At 35.9% G+C, this 17234-nt stretch overlaps 1 protein-coding gene across 16 annotated transcripts in view; it reads left to right on the forward strand.

Moving 5' to 3' along the window:
• Positions 1 to 17234, forward strand: part of unc-104 (kinesin family member unc-104) — a 400417-nt gene that overhangs the window by 226769 nt on the left and 156414 nt on the right. For 13 of the 16 annotated variants that reach the window (XM_076197529.1, XM_076197534.1, XM_076197523.1 and 10 more), the window contains 4 exons: positions 3911 to 3991; positions 4593 to 4733; positions 5138 to 5271; positions 6417 to 6578. In XM_076197529.1, coding sequence (XP_076053644.1) covers positions 3911 to 3991; positions 4593 to 4733; positions 5138 to 5271; positions 6417 to 6578 — 518 coding nt within the window. The remainder of the gene's footprint in view (positions 1 to 3910; positions 3992 to 4592; positions 4734 to 5137; positions 5272 to 6416; positions 6579 to 17234) is intronic. The other 3 variants (XM_076197558.1, XM_076197568.1, XM_076197578.1) reach the window with 1 other exon arrangement.

Here is a 17234-nt window from a genome sequence, read left to right on the forward strand (position 1 = left end):
GCTAAGGAAGTGATATAGCCCAAGCTCAAACAATACATGACTTCAAATATAAATATGATAATTAATTAGAAGTCAAAGATACAGATTAGGTTGGAACTGTACATGAATTTGAGGCTAGGTATAATATAGAAATTAGAGAATAAGAGACAAGACCCAACAAGTGTTGCTCCTTTCCTGTGTACTATATTTAGGTAGATACAGTCCAGCTGACTCAGTAGTACTTTTGCAAATTTTCTATAATCAATTCAGTTAGTGAATGGAGTCATGGAAAGGAGTTCATTATCCAAGGTTCCAATGTACCTGAGAAAACTGTAATGAAGAAAATGTTGTACAGTAGTTCTGATAAAGGCTTCATCTCACATAGTGCTTCTTTTCCCAGTGAAAGTTGTATCCATGTAGAAGTTGATATGTTTCCCTCCTTTGCAAAAATTTGGTTTCAGAAGCATAAATGCAAGTAGATACAGTAACAAGATAACTGATGCCTATGCTGTTCTATGTGGCAGTTCAATTCTCACCTTCCATCCTTAGTGTTATCCTCTGATTAATATTCTTATCTGCATTCATGCCAGGAAGTTGCTCATCTATTTCATTAGAATGGCTTTGATGCCCTCAGTATTTACCCAATTTCCATGGTAGTCATATATATGGGAATTTATCTTTTTTTTTCAAGGTGTGTGTAGTTCATCCATGTATTTCATCCTTGCAGGACACCTATAAATCTTTCATAAAAGCTTAAGGGATTTGAAACATACAATATGTTAGGTCTGAAACCAAATTGTCTATACAATGTGTATATATATATATATATATATATATATATATATATATATATATATATATATATATATATATATATATATATATATATATATATATATATATATATATATATATATATATATATATATATTTTTTTTTTTTCATATACTTTTTGTCTCCTCCAGTTTTCTTGTACTGTGCATGATTGTGACAATGGTAGTTTAATGGAGCTATTTTTTTTATATGACTGTTTACTAGTTTCTATAGAAAGGAAAACTTCCTTTGTAATGTATGTATGAATCTACAGTAGGGTAGGTGAGCCATGTAGGACATTTCTTCAGTACCCAGCCCCTTGTCTATTCCCATATATATTTTTTTTATCTAATTATTTTTTTCTCCCTTGAATTTTTTATAGCTTTTATTCCATTGGATCACAGTCTTCCCTTATTTTTCCAGTATGGATATAGAGTGAAATGTTTCATATGTAACACATTCAGTCTTTGTTTAATGAATACAGGTAATTTTTCTTATTTGATTTTTTTATATTACCATATATTTGATGTATTATTCATGCCTACATCCTTGTGCAACATTAGTGATTTTTTTAATTTTATCAAAGTTAGGCTAGAAAGGGACTAGGCTAAGCCACAAGAGTAACTATTAGGCATCCAGCAAAATATTTCATCCAGTATGCATCCACTAACAAACATTCTGGGTATGATGGATTCTGATTTATATAATTCATGTGTATATATTTTTTTTTATCATATTCAACACAGTATGAAGTATTTAGTCATTATACATGGTGAAAAAGGGGGCCTTGTTTAACATTACCACTTTACAAGAAATGTAAATTGAAGCTGAAGATGTTCATAAAACTTTTGTACTTCAAATGAGAATTTGAAATGTGAGTTGAGGATGGGCACTTAACATATTTTACATTGGTTTTCAAATTTTGTTCTTAGGTTATTCCAAGAATATATATGTTAGGCACTGCCCTCTTGTATGCTTTCAACTGATGTTTTTTGTGTTTTATTTTACAGTGTAAGTGCACTTTTTGTATTATCACAATTTTGTCATTATTGGTTGATATTGTGTGTTGCCAGTTATTGTCTGAAGGAGAAAAACATGTCTGGAAGCACTATGGAACACAACCTCACCTTTACCTATCTCAGTCCTGCAATCCAAAAACTTATATTTGTATATATATATATATATATATATATATATATATATATATATATATATATATATATATATATATATATATATATATATATATATATATATATATATACAGTAGCGAGCATAAGTTAAGGGACAGTAAAACACTTTCTGAATAAATCTTTCTTGTAACTTAAGTATTTAATCAAGAGACCTGTAAACTGACACAGATTTACATACACTTCTAGTATGAATTCTGATGAAGTTTCAAAGCAATAGATAGACCGGTTAGTAAATAAGTAGAAGAATAGTATAACAGTTACATTTCCATGTAGTGCAAAAGTTAAGGGACACCATCAAAAAATATCAAGAGTATCAATAATTGGTGAACATACCCTTGTTCTGAATAACCTCATTGCATCGTTTACCACAGGAACCTATTAATGTTCTACAAAACTCCGGAGTCAACTTTTTCCACTCTTCTTCCAAATATTCCCATAGTTTGTCCTGTTTTTCTGGATTTTTGGCTTGCACACGTTCTCCAATGATCTTCTATACATTTTCTATTGAATTAAGATCAGGGCTTTGGGCTGGCCAATTCATAACTGATATCCCCTCGTCCCTCAAGAATGTCGTAACGGACTTGGCTTTGTGGCAAGGAGCATTATCTTGCATGAAAATGGGTGGTTGTGCAGCTGCAGCTCGTAAACTTGGTAGCGCATGCTGTCGAAGTAGCTCCTTGTATACAGCTGCATTTACTGTACCATGCAGGCGAACAAGCGGTCCAGGCCCGGCAGCAGAAATGGCTCCCCACACCGTCACACTACCTCCTCCAAATTTCACTGTCTTTTTGACGCACTTTGGAGACAACCTTTCACCTAATTTGCGTCTGACATACTTTTTTTCCATCAGACCCGATCACATTAAACTTGGATTCATCACTGAAATGAACTGTAGCCCACTGTGCGTCTGACCATAAAACATGTTCTTGGGCAAACTGAAGATGTAGTTTTTTATTTTTATTTGAGATCAAAGGCTTCTCAGCAGGGACACGTGCCAACAAACCAGCTTGCTTCAGTCGACGTGAAACCGTAAATCGAGACACTGTGCCACTGGAAGTTTCACCCATCTCGCGAGAAATTTCAGCTGCAGTCTTAAAACGGTCCTGCATGCTCTGTCTCACCATCATTCTGTCCTCTCTTGCATTGGTTTTTCGAGGTCTGCCGGTCTTTGGCAAAGTTATAACGTTTCCTGACTGTTTGAATCAAGCTACAATGCGTTGCACAATACTGCGAGATCTCCCTATTGCACGTGAAATCTCTGAAAGTGATAATTCATCTTTGTGTAAAGACACAATGCGGTTTCTCTCTGCTTCAGACACTTGTTGACGTTTTGCAGGCGCCATGATGGATTTTAAGGCGTTCCAATAATGTACAAGCTTAAGCTATAATTGGCTTGATGCAGAAAGTCTTATAAATGCTTACAAATAAGAGCTAAATTGACATCAACAAGGTTTTTGGTTGCATTTTTTTATGTGTCCCTTAACTTTTGCACTACATGGAAATGTAACTGTTGTACTATTCTTCTGCTTATCTACTAACCGGTCTATATATTGCTTTAAAACTTCATCAGAATTCATGCTAGAAGTGTATGTAAATCTGTGTCAGTTTACAGGTCTCTTGATTAAATACTTAAGTTACAATAAAGATTTATTCAGAAAGTGTTTTACTGTCCCTTAACTTATGCTCGCTACTGTATATATATATATATATATATATATATATATATATATACACATATATATATATACATACCATGTGCTCCCCCTGACAAGGGAGGTAGCCAAAGTCAAAAGGCATAAATTGACTCCCACCCATTTCATCCATACCCACTCCACTCCATTTCATTAACTCCTCCCTTTCTCTTTTCTTGGCTCCTCCTGGATGATGGGTCATCCCTGCATCTCCCCTATTGCCCTGCAAGACAGAGCACAACCACAGCAAGGCCACTTCATTTAAACAGCAATCCCCCTACTCCATTCTCTCATGCAGAAAAAAAAAGAAGATTGGTAGAAATCCCTTCGGACTGTGTCAAAAAATCATTCACACATAACCACTCCCTAACACTTCCATCCCCCATCTTCTCCCTTCCATGCATCATAGCATCATCCATACACAATCATTCTCCACTCACCTCTATCTTCTGTTTTTTTCTCTTCCTTACTCAACAGAGATCCTTCTCTTTCTCAACACCCCTTTTACCCCATCCATCCATCTCATCCTTGGTCACCTCCTCATGTTCATGTTCACTCCCTCCACCTCTGCCTTCCACACTTCTATTACTAATCTTTCTTCACTTATTCTTTCCATATCTATATATCTACACCCAGAACAAATCTTAAAAACCAGACTGCCTTGTGTGATTTATTATGCTACTCTTTTTACTTCTTTCATTTAATCCCATCTATGTAACTCACAGCACTTTAACCTCATCATGATAAGATATATATACAATATTATCATATTGATACCCAGTTCCTTGTCCTATAACCTGAGCATTCAAAATATTAACAGCCACTTAATAATATTTTTCAAAACCTTTGTTCAGCCATTCAATTTTCGTCCATTCTGTTTCCCATGCAATGTATTGATAAAGCATTACCATCTCAGGTCAGGAGTTGAGCAACGTAATTCCAAAAAGCGGCAGTGGCAAAGAGAACAACAATGCTCCTCCCCAGATCACTTCCCCTGTGTCTACAGTTGCTGAAGTTGCAGTGGATCAGTTGCAGGCCAATGAGAAACTTATAGCAGGTTTGATTCTTGCCATTTGGTTATTGATACTACAGTGAGTCCTCCTTATATGGTAATTCTTTATCTGGTAAATTCACAGTTATGGTATTTGGTAATTACTACCCTCAATTCTATTTACGGTAAGAAAAATTCACAGATACGGTATCCGCTAGATATTTTAAAGAGGAAATAGCAGGGAGAAAGTATGTCTGCCATATCCTATTATTACATGTTATAATGGGTTCGGTATACGGTAGTTTCAATTTGCGGTAAGGTTTTTATGAACGCATATGTACTGTATAATGAGGACTTACTGTACAGGAAGGAGAGAGATGGAAGAAGGGAATTGCAATTTGGAGGCACACAACCGTACTAATAAAGCTTAAGAAATTTTCCCAAATGATGTTTTACACATTCTTTCACAGAACTCAATGAAACATGGGAAGAAAAACTAAAACGTACAGAGAGTATTCGTATGCAGCGGGAAGCAGTATTTGCAGAGATGGGAGTGGCTCTTAAAGAAGATGGGAACACTGTTGGTATATTCTCACCCAAAAAGGTAAGCTGTTATATATTGCATTTTTTTTTTTATCATGTGCTTTGGAGTCATAATAATTCTTTATGTACTTTTTTCTGGCATTCATTTCATGCTTTCCTCTTACCATCCATAAAGTATTGGAAGTCCCCAATGTACATTAGTCTCATTTTCTGCCTTTTTGTGGTTACAGTACTAGCAGTGTCTATCCCTATACAGTCCCCTAAGTTTATCTTCCACTCCTGGTTGCGCTCATAGATCCAATCTAGGTCTTCCTGTAGTTGTCTACAGTTCTCTTTATTTTTCACTTTCTTCATGCTCTTAGCATCTTTTGCATATAGGTTTGCATAGCTACCTATCCATTCATATGTCATATACAGCAAAAATATTACAGGTGGCAGAACTGAACCCTGTGGTACCACATAAGTCACTTATCTCATGCCATGTTCTTATATATCTGTAACTTAAAAAGTCTCTTACCCATGTTGGTGTACTCTTTTTGAGGCTTTTGGTGTTTTCTAACTTTCATATTAGTATTTTGTGTGAAACCTTGTTGATGGCCTTTTTAAAATTCAACTTTTTCAGAAGACATGAGGCCTAAATAAAGCAAATTATGAACATTAGTGTGTGTAGTAGTACCAAAAAAAATAGCAGATTTATGGTATTGGATTCATCATTCATGAGAAAAATCTCAACTTTCACTCTTGTACTGTGCTGTAGAATCAGAAAACTGAGGTTGTTAAGCAGACACTGACCCAAAGCCATTCACTACATGCAAGAGATGGTTTAAACAATTTTGTAAAGTGGTTTTCACTCAAAAATGTTCAAATGTATGGTGAATCTGTTTCAAGTGGTCATAAGACTGCTTCATACCTAGTTATAGTAAAGAAGAAGTAATGAATGAGAAGGATATTTTCATAGTTCAGTCAGTATATATTTAGTTTATAATTTCAATTTAATGATTAATGTATTACATTCCTTGTTAAAGGCTAAGCAGTTACCAGTAAATGTAGTTTTAAGGAAGATGTCAGGAGTTAGTGAACTTCAAGAATTAGACTAAGGGTTTGGAAGATAATCCATGGTAGATTGGGAATCCATCATATCTTTTAGGTCATAGTTTCATTCATATGTAAAGAGAATGTTAAAGATTATATTCCTTTAATTTCCAGACTCCTCATTTGGTGAATCTAAATGAAGACCCGTCCATGTCAGAGTGCTTGCTGTATTACATCAAGGATGGCCTCACCAATGTTGGATCAGCTGAATCTAACATTCCACAGGACATTCAACTGTATGGGTCCTATATCATGCCTGAACATTGCATGTTTGAGGTAATCTTTAAATGACTATACAGTATTTAGTGTGTGTATATATATATATATTTATATATATATATACATATACATACATATATACATACACACAAATTAGACAACGAAACAGTATGTGCAAACACTATACAAGATTATAAGATGCGGAGAGATACAAAGACGGGTCACCATGAGCATAGCTCCCTTCCCGTATATTACAACTAGGTAAATAGAACTAGGTAAATACAGGGATCAAATAAGGAAACTCGATGTCAAAACAGTTGCATGGGCCAGACAGAATAGCGAACTGGATATTAAAAGAATGCATAGACAAACTCACAGATAAAATACACAAGATAATTGACTTCTCACTCAAAGAAGGAAAAGTACCACAAGACTGGAAAAATGCTAATATTGTACCAATATATAAGGGAGGAAATAAAGAAAATCCAACAAATTATAGACCGGTATCCCTTACAAGCACAATAGCAAAAATATGCGAAAGAGTTATTAAAAATAAATGGACTAAACACTTGGAAAAGAACAAAATATTAAACCCCAACCAATTTGGATTTAGAAGTGGAAGATCATGTACTACAAACTTAATATGCTTTTACTCAAGATTGCTAGACATAATACAAGAAAGAGATGGCTGGGCAGATTGTGCCTTCCTGGACCTACAAAAGGCTTTTGACAAAGTACCACACAAAAAACTACTAAGAAAACTTGAAATAATAGGTGGAATACAAGGAAAATTATTAGAATGGATGAAAAACTTCTTGGAAGGAAGAAAAATGAGAGTGATACTTAGAGAAAAGAACTCAAAATGGGTAAACATGATAAGTGGAGTACCCCAAGGCTCTGTGTTGGCTCCGATAATGTTTGCTATTTATATAAACGACATGGATGAAGGAATTGAATGCTATATAAACTTCTTTGCAGATGATGCAAAACTATTGAAGAGAGTGAGTAACGAAGAAGATTGCAAATCTTTTCAGGGAGATCTGGACAAAGTCTGGAATTGGAGTAAAAAGAATGAAGTGAATTTCAACATTAAAAAATGTAGTATAATGGAATTTGGAAAAAGCAAAAATAGAATATCTGGTCAATACAAAATTGGAACAAATGAAGTTACAAAGGTAAACTCGGAAAGAGACCTAGGAGTAATCATTTCAAATGACATGACACCAGACAAACATGTAAACAAAATAGTTAGAGAAACCTACAACTTAATAAGATCAATGAAAGTGGCCTTTGACTTCATGGACAAGGAAATGGTGAAGAAAATACTGGTTACATTGATAAGACCAAAATTAGAGTATGCTACGTCACTAGTGACACCCAGCACAAAAAACAAAACAAAAAAAACCATAAAGAAACTAGAAAGAATTCAAAGAGCACTAACAAAGCATGTTGACATACAAACAAAGATTGGACAAACTAAACTTATTAACTCTGGAGCAAAGAAGAGAAAGAGGCGACTTGATAAACATCTATAGAATTATGAAAGGGATGGAAATCCTTGACAGGGATGATCTACTTAAATGGGACAGAAGAAATACAAGAGGACACAAGAAGGAACTTAACCTCTTCACTCCGGGGCACATTGCACGTCTGACAGCATTAGCTGCCCGACGTGCAATGTTGCGTCATAATAATCGCACTATAAAAAATAAAGTTAGTGCTCAATCGTTCGTTCTCTTTCACCCGGGAATTTTGATAACCATAGAAAATATGATGAAGCCAGTTTAGAGAGAATGGAGGTTACGTAGGCACGACTACAATAATTATAATCAAGACTCCGACGTCGGCATTATCGCGTACCCACTTGCTCCTCATGACGCCTACGTAGGCATCACCGTATGGAAGTGGTTAAGAAGGACAGTTACAGAAGAGATCTGAAAAAGAATAGCTTTCCACACAGAGTGATAGATACATGGAATAAATTGAAAGAGAAAACAGTGAGTGCTAAAACTATACATGACTAAGAAAGAACTCGATTTGGAAAGATACAACTGCGGGTCTCTATGAGCATAGCTCTTCTCCTGCAAAATACAACTAGGTAAATACAAATGCACTATTCAAGATTTTAAGAAAAAACTTGATGCTGAAAAATACAAAGACAAGTCACCACAAGCATAGCTTCCTTCCTGTATAATACAACTAGGTAAGTAGCTGAATACACACCCACAATACACAAAGCAGTAGTGGGTGCAAAAACCATACATAAATTTAAGAGCAAACTCGACACTGCAAGATACAAAGGCAGGACACCACCAGCTTAGCTCCCCTTCCTGTAAGATACAACTAGGTAAATACACACACTCATACAAAGAAAAAAAAATGATAATAAAAATAAATAAATAAAACAAAAATAAATAAATAAATAGATAAAATAAAAAATAAGGGATCCACTATTACTAGTGTTGGACATGGATTATATAATCACTGGCTTAGAAATAGAGAGGAGAAACAGGGTGGAGGAGTCATGTTCTTGGCTAAGAAAAACTTAAATGTGACAAAAGTTACAAATGGAGAGAACAGGGTGGAAATGATCACAATAAGAGTTGAAGATAGTGACATGAAAAGTAAAAAGTTTGCAGTGATTTATGTGCCCCCCAAAGCAGGGTCTTAGAGATTATTCTAAAATGTTAGAAGATACAAGAGTTTCATTAAATGAGATGCTGAAGGATGGAGGTAATGTGGTACTTATGGGAGATTTTAACTGCAAAGAAATATGTTGGGAAGAGATGACAGTGAAAGATGGAGAGGATCTATAGGGAAATGTATTACTTGACATGACTATAGAACATACAATGACACAATGGGTAAAGAAAAAACTAGACATAGAAATAATGAAGAACTATTAAGACTAGGTTTATTATTTATGTCAGAACCTGAAATTGTCAATAAAAGTGAATGCAAGACACCAATTGGGAAGAGTGACCACATATTACTTGAGTTAGAACTAAAGGAAGAAATATAGAGAGAAATGAGAAATACAGAAAAGGAAGACTGATGTATAGTAAAATGGACTTTGAGAAACTTAGGAATTTATTTCGGAAAGCGAGTTGGGAAAAATTCTACAATGAAGAAACACAAGTGGAAGAAAAATGGATGATTCTGATGGAAATCTATAAAGAGGGAGTGGATAAATATGCCCTAAAACAAAAATGGAAAAGATGTATATTAAGTGCTGGTTTAACAGGTGCAGTGAAGTGAAAGATAGAAGAGATAAAGCTTGGAAAAGATGGAGAAAAGACAAAAAAACCTAGAAAGTGGCAAATGTATATCAATCAAAGGAATGGATATGTAAAAATACATAGGGAGGAAACAAGAAAATATGGAAAAGACATAATAGAAAAATGTAAGGATCAGCCAAAGCTTTTCTATAGATATGTGAATTGTAAACTAAAAAACAAAGAGGAAATAGTGAAACTATGCCAAGGGAACATAGAATACACAGAAAATACAGAAATGGCTGAAGTCATGAGCAAACACCTCAAGTTGGTTTTCACTAGAGAAACTATTAGAATGGACTAAAGAATATTTGAAGGAAAGATACATGAGGACAATAGCAAAGGACAAGATGTCAAGCTGGAGAGCAGTAACAAGTGGAGTTCCACAGGGTTCAGTGCTTGCACCAATAATGTTTCTTGTGTATGTTAATGATATGATGGAAGGAACAACAAGCTATGCCAACATGTTTGCAAATGATGCAAAAATCATGAGAAGAATGAAAAAAATGAGGATGGTGGAATATTGCAAAAAGACCTAGATACTGATTTTGCATGGAGCTGAAAATGGGAAATGAAGTCCAACAACAAAAAATGCAAATCAATGGAAAGGGGCAATAGGGACAAAAGGCCATCCTTAAACTACTCTTTGGGAAAAAAAAAACACATTATAAAAGCAAAAGAGGAGAAAGACTTGGAAATGTTGATAAAAGACAACCTGTCACCTGACAGACATAGCAGGATTGTAGGAGAGACATATGGACTACTGCAGAAGATTTAAGTGGCATTCCATTATATGGATGAAGAGATGATGAACTCATCAAAATCCTGATATGTCCAAGACTGGAATATATGTCAGAGTGAAGGATATAAACAAGATTGAGAGAATACAAAGGGCAGCAATCAAACGGGTCCCCAGCCTAGCAGATAGAACATATTAGGAAAGACTAAAAGTATTGGGTCTACCAACTTTGAAAGATCAAATAGAAAGAGGTGACATGATTAGTGTTTAGGTCACTAAAGGGGATAGATTGCATTGATAGAAAAGATCTCCTGATTAAAGATGGAAAGGCTTTAAGAGATCATGGAAGTAAATTAAGAAAGACCACATGGCAAAAGGATGTGAAGAAATAAAGATTTTATTATAGATGTATAAATATGTGGAATAGCATAGAAGGTGATATAGCCCAAGCTCAAACAATACATGAGTTCAAATCTAAATATGATAATTGAAAATCAAAGATATATATTAAGTTGAAAGTGTACATGAATTTGAATCTAGGTATTTTAGACAGGATCCAATGTGCATTGCTCCTTTCCTGTATACTACAATTAGGTACACTCAACCCTCGATTTAACGGACCTCAAATTTGCGGACTTTCGATTTAGCGGACAAAAAAGTGTGTCCTATACTATACATATGTAAATAGCAGGAACTAGATTTAAGGTAAGAAATAGTTCAATTTCTTCTTTATATGTAATGTACATCATTATACATATGTACTGTAGCTTTTTATTACATATCTAATATGTATGTGCACACTGAAACCTAACGGTATCCAGTATTGGACAAGGGTCTGCACGCATTTTTCAATAAATCGAGGGTTAAGTGTAATTAAGTAAATATACATACATACATACATACATACATATGTACATATACATCAACAGGCTTCTTCCCCCTTATAAATGAGGTAGCCAGATATGGCATGCACCCACCCTCCACCTATCCCTATCCCTGCCCTCTGCCTGCCTCCTAGGTCAGAAGCAATGTAGCAAGACACAACACCATAGGAGGGCCTGACAGCTGAAGCCATCTCTGTCCCTCACCCACTGCTTAGGTCAGAAGCAGTAAAATACAATATCTCAACAGCAAGAGTCAACAGCTGAAGCTGGATTACCCCAATACCTCATTACATGGAGACTCTCTTCCTACACCATTCCAGAAGTTATAAAACAGACAAGACAAAATCTCTGTTGGATCAATTTATCATCTATTCATAACCTCTCTCTACTCATACCTACCTCTTGCTCTCTTCCTTCCTTGCCCAACAGACATTCTCCTTATATCTATGGCCCCCTTCATCCTATCCATCCAACCCCCTCTCAGCTTTCCCCACAAGTTTCCTCCACCTCAAATTTCCACTTTTTTTTCCTAGTCTTTCTTCATTCTTTCCATATACACAAATCGTCCCAGTATTCTTGGATCAACCCTATATGCCAGCTCTCTTTCCATCCCACTCTCCATCTCATCTCATTTCTCACTCCAACCATCCTTATCAACCTTACCATATGTCTTAAACATATTTTGGTTCCTCCTTTCTGCCTCCCATTAATTTCAAGTCTCTGCTCCATGCAGCATCATGGATACAATTACCCTTCCATTTTCTGTCAGCTTTCTTCTCTTATATACCAACCTAAACTCTGACACTGATTGTTCAAATCCTCCTGTAACTCAGCCAAAGGCATATTTTTATCTACAAACAACTAGCTTACCTCCCACTTCCTTTCATTTTCACTTACCATCTTCAAATCCCTCCCCATCACCCTTGCATTTACCCTCTGTACCACCCCATCCTTGGACATGTTGACCAACCAGGGTGATGTTATACAAACTTGATTCAGGCTTACCTTTACCTCAAACCACTCATTCTGTTTCTTTCCCATCATAAGCTCTACTACTCATGTACAAACTTTTAACTACCCTCAACAGATTTACCCTTATTTAAAAAATCTACAATGCATCCCCCCCTTGCCTTCTTGTCAATTTTGTGATATACCCTGAACAAATTCACAGTTCTTTCCCTTGAGCCCAAAAGTTTTCACATACTTGGCTTATTAGGAAAATTTGATCCATGTACTTTCTTCCTTTCCTAAACCCACACTGTTCCCCAATTGCTCTCTCTGTCCCCCACCTAACCCATTCAGTGGATACTCTTCCATGTTCTTTTTCAGCAACACTTAACAGGCTGATCCCTTTAAAGTTATTACATTCATATTTTTCCCATTTTTCTTTGTACAGTGGAACTGTACACACACTCTTCCAGTCCTCTAGCACATTACCCTCTCTCAGGCACACATTAAACAACTCCACCAACTAATTCACTAAAACTATTCCTTTCTTTATTAGATACTGTTTGTGATGCCCATCAAATCCAGATATTTTTACTACTTTCATCACCTATAATACTTTTTGTATCTCATCTTTTCTTGTCGTTCTGTCATATTCCTAGCATTTCCCACTGCTCCAAACAATCTCTTCCTAACCTCCTCCACATTCATCAAATCCCTGAAATGATCTACCCATCTTCCCTTTACCACTTTAATTTTTTTGGCATCTCTCCATCTTTCCCCTTTACCTTTTCTTCTTTACCTGACTCACACCCTCTTAATCTTTTAACTCCCTTTGAAAACATCTTTTTATTCTTTTTCTAAATTTTTTCATAAAATTCCTACCCCATTGTACATCTCTCTTCTTTTCCTCCCTCACCACACATTTTGCTGTTTCTCTCTTATTTTTGTACCTTTCATATACTTCCACATTTCTACTTTGCAATTGATCCTCATAACCTTGCTTCTTTTCTTCTACCAAACTTTCCCTCTTTACCCCACCCTCTTTACCCCACCTCTACCACTCAGATGAAAAGTTTGACTAGCTTTAATGGCCCTCCTCCTATCACATACATCTGCAATACATCCCATAGTACTTTCCTGTCATTTGTATCATATGTCTTCTAATCCATAAAAGCTCAGAAGACATTCCTACCTTTTGCCCAAAAATTTTGATATGCTTGCCTAACCATGAAATTTTATTTACATACTCTCTTTCCTAAACCCACACTTCTTCCCCAATGGCTCCCTTTGTTCCCCTTCTAATCCTCTCTATCCCTATCATGTGCTTTTCCAACTCTATTTTACAGTCTGATCCCTCTAAAGCTACTACATTCATGTTTGTGCCCTTTTTTGCACATTGTAACTATACATGCACCACTATGGCACATTTTCATTTCATAAGCACACATTAAGCAACCTCACAAGCCAATCTGCAATATGTATATGTATGGATATTATATATATATATATATATATATATATATATATATATATATATATATATATATATATATATATATATATGTATACACTCTTGAAGGCAGACAAGGTTAAAGGCTATTAAATATTAATTTTCAATAATTTTCTTGCTTATATTTTCTATTTGATGTACATACAACTTACCATGTCCTGTAACTACATAGTAGATATTTGAGTGTGGCTAATGTTTTGGAACTGTCTTGTTCCAGCTTCAAGGTTGAAATACTGTGTCTTGTTGTGTGTCTTGGTTATACATGGGATGTGCAGATCATAGATGTTGTATTGTAGATGAGGTTGTCACTGATTGGCTGATGCCAGTCACTGAGTGTGTGTGATGTTCTCACCTCTGTGAAGCTCTCCGAGTAGGCGAAGCAGTGGGGTTCATCAATCTTCTTACTGTCATTCTTTTTCCTGAAAGCAAAGCCTAAATGTCTTCCACCTGAATATTTATTTTTGGCTATTTTGTTTGAAAGTGGAGGGCTTCTAGGAATAGCAGCCTGTGGGGATATTGTTTTCTGTTTTATGGTAGTGGTTTGATCTAGGTCTTTTCTTGTTAATTGTCTGTTGTGTGTGGATGTGTAATGAGATTTAATAGATCCATTGCTTAAGTGGCATGTCAGGTATGTTGTTAATTTTGTGGTTGTCATACCAATATATGAAGGAGACCCACATTCCTTGTATGGTGTTCCTATAAATGTGTTTTTGTAGTGTTGGGGCAGTTGTGTATCACTAGTTGGGCTGTCCTCCATTTTGTAGTATATAATGAGCTGGGTGTGTTTTGTTGAGTCATTGGGTTAAAGGGGGTATTGGATGTAAAAGGAATGTCTGTTGGGCAAGGAAGAGAGTTTACCTAGTTGTATTTTGCGGGAAGGGGAGCTACGCTCGTGGTGTCTCGCCTTTGTATCTCGCAGTGCCTAGTTTGCTCTTAAACTCATGAATGGTTTTTGCGCACACTATTTCCTTGTCCAGTTTGTTCCAAGTGTCTACCACTCTATGTGGAAAACTGTTTTTCTTCAGATCTCTTCTGTAGCTATGTTTTTTTATTTTCTTTCCATGTCCTCTTGTGCTTCTCCCGTCCCAGTTTAACAAGTCCTCTATCAAGTATTTCTGTACCTTTCATGATTCTGTAGATGGTCAGTAGGTCGCCTCTCTCTCTTCTTTGCTCCAGAGTCGGTAAATCTGGTTTAGCCAATGTCTCCTCATATGACAAGTTTGCGAGTGCAGGTGCCATTTTTGTTGCTGCTCTCTGGATTCTTTCTATTTTCTTTATATTCTTTTTGGTACTGAGTGACCACAATGTCGCCGCAAAAGGACAGGAGTGAATGGAGAGAAATTGTGAATCTATGAAGGAAAGACACAACCCAAAGAGATTTTCTTTTCATCTGCTCTGTGGAGGTTTACCATATAATGAAGTGGTGGGGGTAAACCAACTACAGTTGTTAGGTTGTACTGTAGAACACTATCTTGACCCAAGCAGGGTGATGAGGGACAAAGGTGAACTTTCATCTACAACATGCTGAGGTATGAGGGTCAATGAATAAGTTTTGATAGGTGAGGAATGAGTATGGGCTTGGTGTATGGTTTGAGAACCCCCCACACCCACACCATTAAAATGCGGGAGAAGGCCTTTTGGTGTGCATGTATGTATGATTAATAACCTTGGGGTTTTTGTAATTTCCAATGTATGGCATCAGTTTTCCACTACAACATTCACAAATATTGGTGTTTTGCATGCAAACATGTTTTTTAACCATAGAGTATAAGGTAAATTAATAATATTACTTAGACACATTAATCTATAGTCAATTCAGAAGGCTAAATAATTGGATCTGAACTATTTTATTTGGTATCTCATATTCAACATCAATCCTTTCACATCTAACAGGTAGTGCAGTGGGACTTGTTTTCCAGACTGGGCCCAGGATCTCTCTCTATAAAGTTTATCTGTATTTCTTACGCACTTTTACACATAGAGAACTGAAAACTAGCAACTGTTCATCTTGTGGCAGTATTTCCAAAATCTTGTTGTCAGTATTTATCTCTAAATTTCTTCACAAACATATGTGATTATGATTTTTATCAGTTTTCTCATCATCAGTGATGGTACCTAGATATTTATATTCTTTTACAATTTCTGGATCTCTACTGTCTCATTATTTATATCTAATGGAGAATGGTTAACTGCTATAGTGATTTTAAGATTGGAGGAAACTTAGTTTGGTGATTTTTCACTTGCCATGAGATGTGGGTTTGAATTTTGATTTGGAAATTGTTTGTTATTGATGTTACATTGTTGTTTTGGTGATGGAATATTATTCTTTGTTGCACCATCTGTTTAATCAGTGGGTGGGAGATTAATTCTAAGTTGTCTAATTTATTTTATTTCTCTATATTTGTTTTATGTTTTTCCTGTATACATTTTCTTCATTCTTATTTGTTTTGTGATATCTTATTTTACTATAGCTGTTCTTATTCTTGGTCTGGTAGAATAATTTTTCCTTTTATTCTGTTTTTCTTTCTTATTAGGGAAGCTGTATGGTGAATAATTAGGGTTGTATTTTTTCTGTAACTTCTCATTATATGGTTATTACTTCCTTTGCTCCATCCATTCATCCCATTCTCAGTCTCTTTTTGGATAGGAATTGAGATTTGTTGGAGTTTAGTAATTCCTTCATTGTATTCTGGCCACTTTATCATATTTTTTAGTGGATGGGTTTAATTTTTTCTACAAGCTCATTGGTGATCCTCATTGGGAATTGATCTGAAGGGAGGTTATAGATCATTTCCTTTGTTGTTTGTCAGTGGATAGAGGATGAGTTTTTAGAAATATCTGGGAAGATTCTTTGTTGGTTATGTTGAAGAAGTTGTCAAGTGTCAGATGTGTGTTGGAGTTTATTATGTTTAGGTTATGGACCAAAGCCACACATGATTTTGTCTGTGTTAGAGAAAATCTATTCATAGAGAAATGATGCTATTTTATTATACTGCTATTGTCCCTCTGTTATGCTGTCCCCCCACTTCTCTGAATATACTTTTCCATTTTTACTGAACCCTGTGGTGCAGGAGAAAGATTACTGCCATTGAGTGTTCCCACTTGAGTTGTAAAAGGCTACTAAAATGGGACAGGGGATAGAATTAGGTATCCTCAGGGCAGTTTGTGGATGCAGGTATGACCTGTCATCCATGAGGAGCTAGCGCTGAATGGCCTACCGGCTCTGGTGCTTGGCCTTCGAGCCAAAAATTCCATAAATCAATCAACCATGAGGAGCTAAGATGGGAGGGGTGGAAAGGGTGGTGGAGGGGAGTGAAATGGTTGGGAATAAGTATGTGCCTCTGACTCTACCTCCCT

Source organism: Oratosquilla oratoria, chromosome 1 (genome assembly GCF_046742065.1).
Source record: "Oratosquilla oratoria isolate Oo_2021 chromosome 1, ASM4674206v1, whole genome shotgun sequence".
Taxonomy (NCBI): Eukaryota; Metazoa; Arthropoda; class Malacostraca; order Stomatopoda; family Squillidae; genus Oratosquilla; species Oratosquilla oratoria.